Consider the following 15746-nt stretch of genomic DNA (forward strand, 5'->3'; position numbering starts at 1 on the left):
CATCATGTTAGCAGCCACCAATGGAGCACCTGTGACTTGCCAAGCCTGAGCCAATCTCCCATCCCCACAGTAGCCCTTTGAGGTGGTCATAATTGTTCTTATTTTTACTGATGCAGAAACTGAGAAACAGAGAGGTCGAGACATTTGCCCAAGGTCACACAGCTGGTCAGTGCCAGGGCTGATGGGGATGTGTCCCCCTTGTGCTCAGAAGCCTGCACACGCTCACCGCCACCCTTTTTCAAGAGTTAAAAATCCTCTGTGAGAAAACAGCCTAGTCTAGGCCTTCCATTGGTGACCTTCCCCCACCAGGCTAAGGGGCCAGGACACTCATCTCGGTGTGCTTCCTGCCGCCACATCTGCCTTGGGGCTGGACAGGGTGGCTCTGCTGGACTGGGCAGGAGGAAGAGGCATGAGATGAGGGCACTGCTTCTGGAGACATGGAGGGTATCAAAGGGGTGATCTGTCTCTGGAAAATGATGGTGGCAGCTTCGGGGAGAGGATGGGAAAGGAGAGGAGGAGAGGCGGGGAGGGGTCGGGGGGAGATGAGTCTCCAGCCTGAAGGTCGCCGAGGTGAGCACTTGACGTAGCAGGGCTGTGTCCTGGTGATATCCTGTCAGCCTGGGATTCTGCCGAGACCTCTGGCTGGAGTGCCCAGACCCTGCCATGGGGTCCGCTTTCCCTGGCACCCCACGCTGAGTCCTGGGCCAGTTGCTCCCCTCTCGGGCTGCAAGGGACTGAGCTGTTGCTGTCCGTCCAAGCATATGCACTGTGGTGCTCAGGGGCACATGGTAGACGCGTGCTTGCTGAGGAAGGGATAGAATCGGAGAGGGTCAAGTGCTTTAACACTAACTGGCTTCTACCAAGTGTTTGACTTGAGGCTGCTCATAGAAACCAACATGCATTAAGGAGACATTTGGACAGAACCCTGCAGGAAACAAGTGACCCAGCCTTGGTATTCTGGGGGAACTGCTCCCAGCAGTGGTAACAGCAGGTGCAAAGGCCCCGTGGCAGGCCAGTGCGTATGTCTGAGGCACGCATTGAGGCTGGGATGGAGCAGGCCAGGAGCCGGGCTCAGAGGGCAGCAGGGTGAGATACTGGAGGCCCAGCGGCTGCTCCTCTGAGGGAGGGGTGCTGAGCAGAGGAGGAACATGGTCGGGCTTGGGCTTTGGTGGGGGGGTCTCTGCTGTTGGGTCAGCGGGCAGGGGGCCAGCAGGCCTGTGAGGAGCCTCAGGCCAAGCGAGGCAGGGATGTCCAGGAGGGAGTGATGAGCTGAGTCCATGAAGCTCACGGGTGAGGGTTTGGCGTTGTGGTGGTTCCCATGGACTGGGCGAGGCTCATAGCACCCGACAGCGGATGGGGTGTGCTGAGAGGGTCGGGGGAGGGTAGGGGACAGAGACAGCTTCCGCGTGCATGATGAAGAGTGGAGGGTGCTGGCCGCAGCTGCAGGGAAAGGACTGGGATGCAGTGGAATCATGCAGTCCCCAGCCTGGCCCACAGGCAGCCGCGATGCTGTGTGCTTTTCATTTCTCACCTGGGTGACCCCAACCTCTGCATCTCTGGGGTGGAGGGAGGGGTGTCAAGGCCTGGTCCTTGGAATCCTCTGGCTTCATTGCCACGCCAACCTTGGACAGGGAGTCGGGATATTTTTAGTGTGGGGGAGGCAGGTGGGCCGTGGAGGGAGGAGGTGGCAGATGGACCGATCAAGGTGCGGCCCGGGGGCGGCCGGTGCGCCCAGCCTCATTATAAGCTGCTCCAGGCGGCGGCGGGGGAGGCAGCCAGGGCGGGAAGAGGAGCTCACTGCCTCCTGGTAATTTCTTAACTTTCTCCTCCAAAATGTCCTCTATGTTTCAAAAATAACCCAAAGTTTCTTAGATGAATAATAATACTGGTGCTGCTGATAAAGGCTGCACTTTCGGAATTGTTATTCAGGACATGCTCAGCACACCTACTGGACAATGGAGTAGGGGCTGTGTGAGCTGCTGCCCCATGGAACTTTCTGGAAATGTTCCATAACTGAGCGGTCCAACACGCAGCCACTAAGCCCTGTGTGGCTACTGAGCCTTTGAAATGTGGCTAGTGGGACTGCATTTTTAATACTAGTGGATGTAAACTCAAATAGCCCCCTGTGCTGGTAGAGGCTGGGCTCGGTGGCTCATGCCTGCAACCCTAGCACTTTGGGAGGCCGAGGTGGTAAGATCGCTTGAGTCCGGGAGTTTGAGACCAGCCTGAGCAACATAGCGAGATCCTATCTCTAAAAAAACAACAAAAAAATTTTTCAATTAGCTCAGCACAGTGGTGCACACCTGTAGTCGCAGCCACTTGGGAGCCCAAGGCCGGAGGATCGCTTGAGCCCAGGAGGTCAAGGCTGCAGCGAGCTGTGATTGTGCCACTGCAAGCCACCCTGGGAGACAGGGTGACCTTGTCTCAAGCCAAAATGAAACAAAACAAACCAAAACCAATGTCCTTGCGTGGCTGGGAGAGACGGTGTCATGCAGCCCAGAACTGGCCATCGCTGTGGTCATGGTTAGCACCAGGGGCTTTGTGTGCTTTCTTGCTGGTTCCTCACAGTGGCCCGCGGCATCACAGGTGAGGGACTGGGGCTTGGTAGGGTTCAGGGGTAAGTACAGGGCCTGGGACTAGAACTGGGGCCTCTGACTGGGAAGCTCGTGGACCCCTGGAACTGGGCTTCCCCTGAGGTTGCTGAGCCCATAGCCTGGGTCAGAGCCCTTCAAAGCCTTGGACCAGGTGGCAGCTCCAGGCTTCTGCCCCAGGGTCCCTTCCGTGCGGCTGCCACTCAAGGCTGCAGAGAGCATGTACTTGTCAGGTCTGAGGCGCTGGTATCACTCTCCAGGGCTTGGCACCACGTGGGTGCTGAGTGGTTACATAAGGGTCTTGGCCAACTGTACCACAGCTGAGCACCTCAGGCTGACGTGGGTGGCGGCTCCCAGCACTGTGACGATTGGGATTAGGGTCAGCAGTACTTCTGGGCAGCCCACCCTGCAGCCTCAACACCTGCTGGGATCCCAGAGGGACAGAAGTGGGGGGGCGTCTCCTAGCAATGGGGGCCTCACCCTGCTGTGCCAAGCCAGGGTGTTCACAGTCAGTTCTATTTACTGAGAGCCTGCTCTGTGCCAGGCACATTGGGATAGGGGGATGCTGTTGGCACGGAGCTCCGGGGGTGGATGCATTGGGGGTGGGTACAACCAATGTGAGAGACACCCTGGCAGGAGACTGTGGGATCTTGGACAACGAGTACCTGCCCAAGACCTAGGGAGTCAGGAAGGGCTTCCTGGAGGAAGTGACAGCTGAGCCAAGAGCTGAAGGATGACAAAGGGTTAAGTGGTCACAGGGAAAGGGGTGAGAATGCGAAGGGGCACAAGAGGGCTAGGCCTGGAGGTGGGCATGGTGCCCAGGAGGTGAGGGCTTCCTGGGAGACCATGGGTGTTGGCTCCAGTGAGGTCTCCGGTACTTGCGCAAGTGTGAGAGTAGATGTGGTGCTGGGTACCACGGAGCGGGGAAAGTGGGGAGCGAATCCCCACCCTCGCAGAGCTTAAAAGCAGGGGTGGACCCAGCAAGTCTGTGCAAACTGTCGAGTATGGACTGAGTGTCCAGTGCTCAGGAACATTCCCGGGCCCTCATAGCACTGTGGCACTCAGGTGCAGCCCTGCCCTCGGTAGGTGACAGTCCCCTAGGAGGTTGAAATGGCTCTTGGCACCTGCTGGGTGCTAAGCCCAGCTCTCTACCTCCTCCAAGTCTGCAGCCTGAGCGTCTCACACCCATGTCAGGCAGAGGACTTTGGGGCCGAGGTGCCCAGTTGGAGGGTTAGGTCAGGGAACAGAGCGGGGTGGTGTCTGGGAAGAGCACTTTCTGCAGTGGGCTGGGAGGAGGCCGGAATCTGCTCCAATCCGGCTCTGCCTTGGGCAAGTTACTCTACTCTTCTGTACAGCACTGAGGCCACCATAGCCAGCTCTTCTCTCGGGCCGTGGCTACCAAAGCAGCAGCTGAGGCCCCTCTGGCCTCTGAAGAGTTGGAAACCTGGAGAGGCCTGGGGATGTGGATTGTGGATTGTGGACCTGGTCCAGATGCTCTGTTCCTCCTGGCCTGTGGGCTTCAAGGGCATTCTATGGTTAGATAACCACTCTGGCCTCAGTTCCCCGTCTAAGAATCGCGAGTCCCGTTAGAGCTATCTCCAAGTCTGGCCTCCCCCAGGGGTCCTGCTAGCCCTAGCGTTACCCCGTTGGAAGGTGGCTGTCTTATGTATATTTGGAACATACATCTGTCTTGGTGTATTTTTATTAATCCATGTTTATTGTCATCTGTCTCATGAGGACAGGGACTTATCCCACTCATGGCAGGTCCCCGGGGCCTTTCCTGCCCAGGCCCCACCCGTGAGCACTTGCTGACTGAGCGACTTTGCTCTTGCCTGCAGCCGAGCCATTTTGCAGGAGGTGCTGGACGCAGACCTGAGCAACGAGGCCTTCCCGTTCTCCACCCACAAGCTACTGAGAGCTGCAGGGCACCTGGTAGGTTCCAGCTGGCCACGTCCTCTGGGTCGTGGGTGGCAGCATGGTGTGAGGGGCGCGCCAGGGGATCTGGGGGCTGGGGGCTCTCGGGCAGGTTCCTTTGCCTCCCTGGGCCTGGGTCCCCAACTGTGAAGGGGGGACAGTGGGACCAGGCGGCCCTCCTACAGGCTGTTGGGAGCTTGGAGAGGTCATGTGGATCAAAGTCACAGCGTCTTCCATCCCTCCTCGGTGCCTGGTGCATGCCAGGGACTCAGTCCCAGGGAAGGTGGCCTTGGCCTCACCGCCTGCATCGCCACCTATTGTATCCCCTCCTGAAAGGCGCGGGGCAGCCCTCCCGAGGCCAAGTGACCTCCTGGAAACGGGAGGGCCGAGCTCTGCTGAGCAGTAGCTGGCTCCGGAGAGCTCCGTGTGGCAGCCTCCCAGCTGCCATTGTGGGCGTGGGAGGAGGGGCTGCTGGAGTGGGAGCACAGCCAGTCCCCAAACAGCACCCCACACGTCCCCCACCAGCTCTAGAAAGCCTCTATCCTGGGGGCCAGGGCCCGTCCCTTCTGAGATGGTGGTGGTGTCCGGAGCCAGCACTCCATGGGACCTGGCCCCAGGCAGGAGGCTCCCTCAGAGACCAGGATCGGGGCCCAGATTCTAGTTCTGGGCCAGCACGTCCCTCTTCTGGGCTTTGTTTCCTTGTTGGAAAACAGGCATCTTGGCATCTGCTTTGACTTCTCGAGGCTGAGATGAGGATGGTAAACACAGCAGCCCCTGTTTGCCGAGGGCTTCCTGCGTGCCAGACACTGTTCTGAGAACATCACGGCACACTTTCCCATGTAATCCTCACCATAGTACGGGCGGCTCTGTTACAGGGTCTCCCAACCTCAGCACTACTGACGTTTGGAGGAGATCCTCTCTGCTGTGAGGGCCCTCCTGTGTGACACAGGTGTGTGGCCGCCTCCCTGGCTGCCGCCCACTAGGTGCCAGTGGCACCCACCGTTGTGACAGCCACAGTGGCTGTGCGGGTGGGGGCATGTTCAGACATGGCCAAGGGTCTGCCGGGGGCAGGATCGCCCATTGAGAACCTCGGTGCATGACCACCCTGCTTGTTTGCAGGGGTGTAAGCCATGTAGTGGCAGCGGGGGCCGGGCCTCCAGAGCCCTCCAGCGCTCATGCTGGAGGAGATGTCGCCCTGCATGACGGATGTTACCCAGATGGAGCTCAGAGAGGCTGGATGGGCCAGGCTGCTCAGGGCCGCCTGGCTAAAGAAACCCAGAAAGCCCCCGATATGTGTCAGTGACACGGATGTGGCCTTCAGGAGGGGGTGGGCGAGTGCACGGCCGCGTTTGGAGGCAGCTCCCTGTCTCTCCTTCCTGTATGTTCGTCTGGGGTTTGGGTGGGGAAATGCTAAGGAAGGTTGGGGAGGAGCGAGGTCCTGGCCTGCAGAGGGACTGGAGGTCCTGGGGGACAAATCTGGGTTCTGTTAGCAGATAAACAATCTGGCGATGACTGTCAGGGAGGAGGCGGCCAGAAACTAGGGAGATCCCGGCGGCTCTGCTCTCACCTCCCCTCTCCAGAGGCCGCACAGGGGCAGGAAGCAGGGCCGGCTGTGTCTAGCTTGCTTCCTGCCTCTGTGGTGCAAAGCTGCCTGCTGGGACCAGAGAGGGTGGGCACTCAGAGAGAGCGGCACAGCTGGATCCAGGCCACACGGCCTTCAGACGGCCCGACTCCAGCTCCAGCAGGCCGGGGTCCACGCAGCATCCAGCTTTGTCTGCAGCTGGGTTCTGGTTTGCAGAAGGGGAGGGGGGCTGCGGGTTCTCCCACCTTGCTGAGGCTTGGCATAGGTGCTGCCTCTGTCTGGTTTGGCTACAGGAGGGGGAGACGACCAGGTGGGAACACGTCCCCTCCCATTTGAGGCCCAGCAGCCTCGCCCCCACCCGCACGGCCACTCCAGCAAGCTGCTGGGACTTGTTCTCAGACAGGCTGCTCCAGCTGCCTCCCCTCTCCTGGGGCTGGCCCTTTCCTGGCCCTGGCGGCCTCCCCAAGCCTAGGCAGTGGCTGCCTGGGTCAGCCTCCACCTGTGTGGCCTAGGAGCCAGGCCAGGTGCTTGCTGAGCTGACCCAAAGGCTCTGCTTCCGGGATGACGTCCCCCAGAGGAACAGGCCAGGCCAAACACAGCGTGGGGGGTGCAGGGGGTGCAGGGGCCACCTCTCCCCACAGTCTCCTGCTCATTGGTGTAAAATCACTGGTGTTGTAAAAAGCACATCACGGCTGCATAAAATACTGCTCATTGCTCGGTTTCCAACCATCACTGCGCATGGGTTTCAGCACAGGGGCTGAGTGCAGACCTCGCTTCTAGCAAGCCCACTTTGGGCACGACCCTTGCCCCCTCAGAACAAGGATGCTGGGTCTGTGGGCAGGTCTCGTGAGCTGCGGCACGAAGCTCATCTGGCTGGGACATGGTGGTCAGCGGCATCTCAGAGGACTATTGGGGACATTCATAGCCTGCCAACGAGTTAGCGAAAACCCCTCTAATCCCATCCCCAGAGAAACCAGGGTTGACAGTTGAGTGTGTTGCCCGCCATCTTCTTTCCGTCATCTGTGACTATCTGTGGATTTTAAAATGTAATCAGGGCATCCCATGCAGTCTGTACACACTGCTTTATTCTCTGAATGTTGTGACTGTTCTCCTGTTCCTTTGAACGTTCCCCGAGAACCACTTGGAACGCCCTCAGCTGCGTCTCCAGTGCCCTGGTCATGCATTTCACACCGGGTCCACCTCTCTGCTTTGGAAGTGGCCCCGGGAGGAACTTTCCTTGAACACCGTCCTCCCAGTAGATGCTGACTGTTGGTCTGAGAGAGGGTAGAGCTGGGCCCACCAGGTCGGAGGTGTGTGCGGTTCATGGTCCCGGGTCACTCTGTGGTGTGTTCTTCTCTGTCCTTCCGTATTTCTGCTCCCCTCGCTTGCCCAGTGCTACCCTAGGTCTCAGGTGGAGTGGGAGAGAAGCACAATGCTTTCTGGGCTGGGGTCCCTGCCTGTGGGATGGGGGGGAGGGGAAACACAGGGGAGGTGGGACATGAGCGTCAGCTGGCGTGCGCGATCGTGGGGACACAGGAAACAGGCGGTGGGGAGGTGCTACACGCATAAGGAGGCCCAGCTACCGGGAAACACGCCGCACACCGGCCGTGGCAGTTATCTATGGCGTACCTCCCAGCACCGTCAGCTCACGTGGGGCCACTGGGACTCTCAGTCAAGCACTAGTGTTTTACTAAACTTAAGGATCCATTCCCAGTGCTGTGCTTCTCGTCCTCTCCCTCACTAGCGCTCGAGAGACCCTGGAGTGAACTCTGGACATGCTGCCTGGGAGCCTGCTGGGTGCTGGACTGGGGTCCCAGGATGGAAGATGTGGCTCCTTCCCTCGATGGGCTCAGACCCCGAGTGAGGTTGGGGCCCAGGAAGGGACCTGCAGCCACAGCCCAGCCTGTACTGGAGAGAGGTCCTAGGCAGCGTGAGGGGTGACCCCAGGCCAACAGGTTCTCATGGAACCGAGAGTCCTGCAAAGATGGCCACAGAGAACTGAGTGTTGGCAAGAACCAGACAGGGTGGGGCAAGGCCCCGAGTGTCTCGACCTCTTGGCTAGAAAAAAAGTGTGGCCTGTGTTGGGGGGCTCTGCCCTGGGACTGACCCCAGGGGCCTGTGGACGAGCCAGGAGCCCACATCAGCTGCCCCTGCTCTACCCACTACCCACCAGCATTCTCCCCATCCCTGTGGGCCCCATCCTGACACCTCCCAGCCCCTGTGGCAGGACCAGGGCGGCAGATGTCTCCGGTGCTGAGGGCAGGCTTCCATCCCCACACAGCCCCAGCCAGGAGCTCGTCCCTGCCGACAGCCAGTGCCCCAGGGCCCCACTCCTTAGGAAGACAGACGACCTTAGCGCGCACAGATTTACTTTCACCTGGGCTGAGTGGCCGGCTCTGCGGGGTCGTTCCCATGCTCATGTTCTTGGAGTCCGTGGGGTCCATCGGGGACAGACTGGGGGTGAGCTGGGGCTAACCATCTTCACCTAGAGACCCTGATGCCCAGCACTGAGTGCAGCCCCACTGGCTTCTCATCCCTCTCCCTCCTTGTCCTCCCGGTGGCTCTCTGGAGTGGCCAGTGCGGGCCTGGCGGCCAGGTCTGCGTGTGTCTGGAGTGGCCAGTGTGGGCCTGGCGGCCAGGTCTGCGTGTGTCTGGAGTGGCCAGTGTGGGCCTGGTGGCCAGGTCTGCGTGTGTCTGGAGTGGCCAGTGTGGGCCTGGTGGCCAGGTCTGCGTGTGTCTGGAGTGGCCAGTGTGGGCCTGGCGGCCAGGTCTGCGTGTGTCTGGAGGATGACTGTGGCCCTCAGGGGCTTGAAGTTGCTGGGTGGCCGGTGGGTCCAGATCCCATGAGATGAGGCCGGGGACTCGAGGAGCGTGTGGAGGATGGAGCGGCCAGGGATCCTGTCCTCAGTGACCTCTGCCTCCTCTTGAGGGCCCTGGGGAGGTGTGGGCCAGGAGAGCAGAAGTTCTGGGCCCTTAGTGTCAATGTTACAGTTTTTGCTGACCTGGGAGGCTGTCCCTCAAAGTGGCCAGGGCCACGCGCTCCCAGGTGGCCCCAGCCTGGGACACAGTGCCCTCCCCATTTCCTGGCCAGCAAGACGGGTGGGGATACAGCCACTGGCCACGGCCAGCTCCCCCTGTAGGGGGCCTCACAGGCAGGTGGGAGATGGGAGTTGAGTCAGCCACAGACACTGGGGGGTTTGGGACCAAAGCATCCATGTTACCCAAGGCTCGGTGGAGCTCAGGCCAGAAGCCTGGCTTCCCATCCTGCCTGGTCCTTCTGCGGGTTGCCTCTCTGGGCCTCAGTGTCCCCACCTGTAGCACGAAGTCTAGCACAATGTCTAAAATTCTTTCCGGGCCTTTCCATAACTCTGTCCAGACACTCTGGATTCTCTGAATCCAGGGAGAATTTCATATTCTCCTAAATAATATCTTGTGCTGGCTTAAAAATGTGTTGATGACATATCCCTCAACGTGAAGAAACGCTGGGCTGGAGCGTGGGCCTGAGCCAGGTATTTATAGGCGATCAGTTGGGTTCCAGCCAACCAGATGCAGGCGAGGAATGCGTGTGCCTGCGCAGTCAGCGGAACCTCTGGGTTGACAGCAGTTGTGAGGGCCGATGAGGACAAGGGCCAGAGCTGCAGACCCGGGCCCCGGGTGCGAGAGCGGGCGCCTGCCGCTGCCCAAAGACCCTCCTCACCACCAGACGAATTGGGCGCGATTCCCAGCTGAGCACTGCCGCTGTTGTGCAGTGATTGTTCTCCGAGAGGCTGGGATCTGACCCAGGCTGCCACGATCCCTGGACTGCTAGAGGAGGAAGCGGGGTGGGGAGAAGTTATTGTCCGCTCAGCAGCCAGCAGACCAGCTGTCCTTGCTCCCCAAATATCTTGCCTCGAGGCCAGCAAGATTCCCCGTGGGTCAGTGCTCTCCCGGCGTGTCTCCCAGAGCTCCGCTCGGCCAGACACGGTGTTCCCAGGGCCCCTGCCGAGGACGGGCCCCACCGCGAAGCAGCATGCTGGGCTGGGAGCACTCCGTGGGGCACGGCGATCAAGTGATTTTCTCTGAAAATTAATTTCAGCTCAAAAGGAAATTGAATCTCTTTTCCTGACAGCGAGAAGTCCTAGTCGCGGCGCTGTTAGGATTTGATTAGCTCAGGATGGAGCAGTCCTGCACCCACACACGTTAGATAACTGTGACATGCCAGTCAGAGACCAGCTGAGTTCCAGCCACTGCCTAAACACTCGCTTTACAGAACCCGTGCAGATTTGCTGAGGCCTGAGACAGATACCCGATATCACGGGCAGGTTCCCTGATGCAGCGCAGAGAGACTGGTGGCCGCAGGCTGGGGCACCGTGTTCCCTGTCACGGGTCGAGCTGTTACCATGATAGTGTGAAGGGCCTGGGCCCCAGGGGGAAGTTGGAGCGCGGGTGTTTGTGGAGTGGGTGGTGGGAAGCTTCGACCCGCCCCGGGTTTGCTGCTTCTGTCTGGGGCAAGTGACCTCATGCAGAACTGGGTGCAGAGGGCTCTGAGCTGGGGGCCTTGGAGACTTCAGGGGCAATCGGCTCCAGGTTCTCATCTTGCCCTTGTAAAGAAGGAAAAGGTGTGATCCCTCCCCTCACCCATTATCAGGGGCATGGGAGACAGCCCTGTAACAAAAGACAGGTTCACAAGAGAAAAGCACACCAGATAGATTTAATCAAAGCTTTATGTGACATGGGAGCCATCAGAAAGGGGGACCCAGAGACCCAGGGAAGACGGTTCCTATGCTTAAGGTCAGTGAAGAATGGGGAGCTGTTTGGACAGGTGTCGGACGGCAGGGGATGTCTGTGGGGATGGACTGTGGGGAAGCCGGCGAGGCCAGCTGTGCAGATCCCCCTTGGCCTCTCCGTGCAGTGCTTCTCACTCCCAGGCATGGGACAGGACCCCTGGAGCAAGGGTCTTATGACTCACAGTCAGACAAGGTGGGCGGAGAACATCTTTATGGCCAGCTCCTCCCCAGAAAAGTGGGGAAGGCTTGAGTTGTATTTCTAGGTCTCATGGCTGGCATTGGGGGAGAGGGCCTCTACTGTCCATGACCCACCTGGGGAAAGAGGAATTCTGGCTTCTGTGACTTGCTGCGGGGGAGAAAGAGGGTGGGAGACAGGAGGGGATGAGGAGGTCAGAGAGACTTGGGCTGCACCGGAGGCCTTCTGGTCTCCTTTAGTCCCGAGTCCTCATGCCAGGTGCCCTGCTTGGGGGATCATGATCTGAATCCTAGAACCCTTGCCGCAGATGAGCCTCGAGCCTGCTGGCACTGTGGTGGAGGCTGGTGGGAATGGGTACCAGTGCTGTGTGGCCCAGGGAGGGAGGCCTTCTGCACCTGCCCACTGACCGACACTTGCCACCTAAGTGGCCTGAATGGAATGGGACAGGCCAGGTGGGGGTCCTCTCATCCTTGGGGACCAATGGCATCCCACAGAACTCCCTCTAGGGCCTGGAAGGGTCTGACCTCCAGAACCTTCCAAAAAAAGAGGGTCCTCAGGCCAATTTGGAGGGAGATAGCCATGGTCATAGTAGTGGCGCTTGCCTAAGTGTGGGGGACTCAGCAGGCCTCAGCCCCGCCCCACATGATCTCTTTCCACAGAGGGATCCTCTCTCATCACAACCTATAGTCCAGGAGTCTGAGCCCCAGCGAAGGCCACCAGTGGCAGGTGGCTCTGCTGGCTTCAGGAATCATTCCCCTCTTGTCCAGGCCAACTGGCTGGGAACAGCGCCTGGCCACTGGGAAGACGGGCAACAGGCAGCCCTGTGGGTCCTGAGCCCTTGCCCCCAGCCAGGGCCAAGCAGGAAGGGGACTCTGTTCCCAGCAGGGTCCACGCTATCACAAAGGACCCCTGCCCCAACCCTTTATTTGCAGAGCTACATCTGATAATAACAGACATGTCACTCCAGGGGACTGATTAGTTCCATGGGTGGAGAGGTCCCCTGTAGCCCCACCCTTCATGGGTTTGATTCCAAAGCACCTATTCCTAAACAGGAGGCAGAGTTCCCCTCACCTTGGTCTTCCTCCCTCTCAGCTCGACCCCCACCTGGCCAGGTATCTGCTCTGGTCCGACCCTCAAGCTGCACCCAGGTGAGGTCAGGGGCCCAGGATTGAAGGTGCATCCCCTATGGATTCTTTCAACAAGAATCGTGCGTAATAAGCTCTGTCTGGGTCTGAGGACATTGTCGATTCACCTCACTCCTCTCACCCCTGGAGGATGTGGGTTTCCAGGCTGACAGTTATGTTCGAAGCTCTGTGCTTCGAAGATACTGTTCTACAGTAGATTAGCATCTACTAGAGCCACGCCAAGGGGTGGTTTCAGGGTTTCAGGCCTCTCTCTCTGTCTTATGTATTTGCGATGGAGTCTCACTCTGTTGCCCAGGCTGGAGTGCAGTGGGGCGACCTTGGCTCACTACAGCCTCCGCCTCTCAGGTTCAACCAATTCTCCTGCCTCAGCCGCCCAAGTAGCTGGGACTAAAGGTGCCCGTCACCACAGCCAGCTAATTTTTGTATTTTTAGTAGAGATGGGGTTTCGCCGCGTTGGCCAGGCTGGTCTCAAACTCCTGGCCTCAAGTGATCCGCCCAACTCGGCCTCCCAAAGTGCTGGGATTGCAGGCGTGAGCCACCGCGCCCGGACTCTTTCTGTGATTTCCATGCAGGGATTCACTGGTATTTATCCTGTTTGGTACCCACTGTGCTTTCTGCAGTCTGACTGCTCATGACCGACCATCTTCACTTCTGGGACATTCTCTGCTGTTATCTGTTTAAGTACCGCCTTTCCCCCCGGTCTCTCTGGTATCTCCCTGACCTTCTGTTGGATGCAGACTGCAGCTTCCTGTCCGGCCCAGGACCATTCCCTCACATTCCCCGAATTCCCATCTCTGTGTCTACACCCCCCGGCCTCCCCTGGCTCCTCTGTTCCTGTGGTCCAGGATGTCGAGAAAGTGCCGGTCACTTAGTTCCTAGCCTCAGTTTCCCATGAAGAAAAGGAGCTGGTTTGCTGGCTGGTTTGTTAATTTAATTGTACAGTTCGGTAGTGTTAAGTATGTTCACATTGTTGGGAAACAAACCTCCAGAATGTCTTCATTTTGTGAAACTGAAGCTCTGTCCCCATTGAGGCAATTCCCTTTCCCTCTCCCCAGCCCCTGTGCCCTCCATTCTGCTCTTGATGTCTATGAATTTGGTGACTCCAGGGACCTCATATGAGTGGAATCAGACAGGATTTGTCCTTCTGTGACTGGCTCCCTTCACTTAGCGTGATGTGTTTATAATGTTTTTGTCCGCGTTGTGTTATGCATCCGAAGTTCCTTCCTTTTTAAGGCTGAATAACATTCCTTCATGTGGATAGAATACTTTTTGTCTGTTCATCATCTGTTTTTGGTGTGGTTTTTTTTTTTAATTTCGGACAGGATCTTACTCTGTCACCCAGGCTGGAGTGCAGCAGTGCGATCTCAGCTCACTGCCTCAACCTCCTGGGCTCAAGTGATCCTCCCCCCTTCAGCCTTCCAAGTAGCTGGGACTACAGGCACATGCCACCAAACACAGCTAACTCTAAAATTTTTTTTGTAGAGACAGGGCCTCCCTATGTTGCCCAGGCTGGTCTCAGACTCCTGGGCTCAAGCAGTCCTCCTGCCTTGGCCTCCCCAAGTACTGGGATTACAGGTGTGAGCCACTATGCCCTGCTTGTTCATCCTCTGCTGATGGACACTTGGGTTGCATCTACCTCTTGGCTATTGTGAATAACCCTGTGAATATGAGTGTGCAAATACCTCTTCGAATCCCTCCTTTCAATTCCTTTGGGTGTATACCCAGAAGTGGGGTTGCTGGATCACATGGAAGTTGTATTTTTAAAGTTTTAAAGAACTGCCACCCTGTTTTCCACAGTGCTTGCACCATTTTCCATTTCCACTAACAATACACAAGGGTTCCAGTTTCTCCACATCCTCACCAACACTCGTTACTTTCTTTTTCTTGTTTTTATAATTGTCATCCTCATGGGCACAAAGTGATAACTCACTGTGACTTGGGTTTGCGTGCCTCTGATGGGTAGTGACGTGGAGCATCTTTTCCTGGGCCTGTTGGCCATTTGCATTTGCTTTTGAGAATTGTCAATTCAAGTCCCTTGCCTATTTTTTTTTTTTTTTAGATGGAGTCTCACTCTGTTGCCCAGGCTGGAGTGCAGTGGCACAATCTCAGCTCACTGCAGCCTCCACCTCCTGGATTCAAGTGATTCTCCCACCTCAGCCTCCCGAGTAGCTGGGACTACAGGCATGCACCACCATGCCCAACTAATTTTTTTAAAAAATATTTTTAATGGAAACAGGGTTTCACTATGTTGGCCAGGGTGGTCTCGAACTTCTGACCTCAGATGGTCCTCCCACCTTGGTCTCCCAAAGTGCTGGGATTACAGGCATGAGCCACCACACCCGGCCCCTTTGCCCATTTTTAATGGTGGTATTTGACTTTTTATTGTTAAGTTGTAGGAGTTCTTTGTTCTGTCTGGGTAGAAGGCCCTTATCATATGTAAGACTTGCAAATGTTCTCTCCCATCCCGTGGGTTGCCTTTTCACTCTTTATTAGCATCCTTCGATGCACAAATGTGCTTGTGATCAATGTCCTTCCATCTGACTTTTGCTTTTGTGACCTGTGCTTTTGGTGTCCTCTCCAGGAAACCCTTGCCATTTCCAACTCCCCATGCTTTCTTCCAGAGGTTGTACAGCTACAGATCTTACCCTTGTGTCTTTGTTCCATGTCTAGTTAATTTTTGGACAAGATGTAAGGTACGCGACCAGCTTCTCGCTTCTGCATGTGGCTATCGGATCCTCCCAGCACCACTCGTTGGAGACTATTTCCCCATGAGTGGCCTCAGCGCCCTTGTAGAGATCATGTGAACACATACGTGACGGTTCATTTGACTTCACTTTCTCCAACTTTGCTGACTTCGTTTAATAGTTTCAGCAGGCTTTTTTGGCATGGAATTTTCAGGATGTGGAAAGGGTTTAAACAAAACCTGACATAAGACCCTTCCTGCTGATCTTCCATAATTCTGTGACTCCATCCACGGCCAGGAGTTCCATCTTGCAATTTGGGGCTTTCGGAGCCCACCTGAGTCAGAGTGGCCAAGGATGAGGTGCCGGGACCATGTGCTTGGTGCACACGCGCCCATCCCTGGCCGATGGGTCACAGGAGGGCACTGAGGCCGAGTGGGCCGACCCCCATGGGCGCTGGGAGATGCTGTTCCCACCCAAGCCCGGCTGACTGGGAGCCCGTGTTTATTCTGGATGTCCTCGCTCGGCCTGTCCCTTTCCTTGTGGGTCCCCACTTGGAAGAACTGGGGACTGATCCCACTCCACTGCTTTGGTGGAGAAAAATGTAAGATGCCTCAACAACTAGTGATTCCGTGAACTTAGAGAGGCCCCTGGATTTCCCCAGACTCCCTCTCTTTGGCGGGAAGCAGGTGTGGCCCCCGTTTTGCTCCTTCGTTCAGGGACTGTTTCTTGGGCCAGGCTGTGCACGGCGTACAATGGAGACCCAGACGCAGCTGACCCCATCCTCACTGAGCTGCTGGAGCCAGGAAGGATGGGACTGCTCCCTCCCTTCCACCCGTGAACTCCAACCCTCTCCCTGAGCTGGGTGACG

General features: G+C 57.4%; 1 protein-coding gene across 6 annotated transcripts in view; it reads left to right on the forward strand.

The window, feature by feature from the left end:
- SARDH (sarcosine dehydrogenase) overlaps nucleotides 1-15746 on the forward strand; it is an 82909-nt gene that overhangs the window by 48297 nt on the left and 18866 nt on the right. For all 6 annotated transcript variants that reach the window (XR_008626631.2, XM_034929428.2, XM_034929424.3 and 3 more), the window contains one exon: nucleotides 4430-4523. Coding sequence is in view for 5 of the 6 variants with exons in the window: in XM_034929428.2 (XP_034785319.1) it covers nucleotides 4430-4523 (94 nt within the window). In the remaining variant the exon portion in view is untranslated. The remainder of the gene's footprint in view (nucleotides 1-4429; nucleotides 4524-15746) is intronic.

Source organism: Pan paniscus, chromosome 11, assembly GCF_029289425.2.
Source record: "Pan paniscus chromosome 11, NHGRI_mPanPan1-v2.0_pri, whole genome shotgun sequence".
NCBI classification, from domain to species: domain Eukaryota; kingdom Metazoa; phylum Chordata; class Mammalia; order Primates; family Hominidae; genus Pan; species Pan paniscus.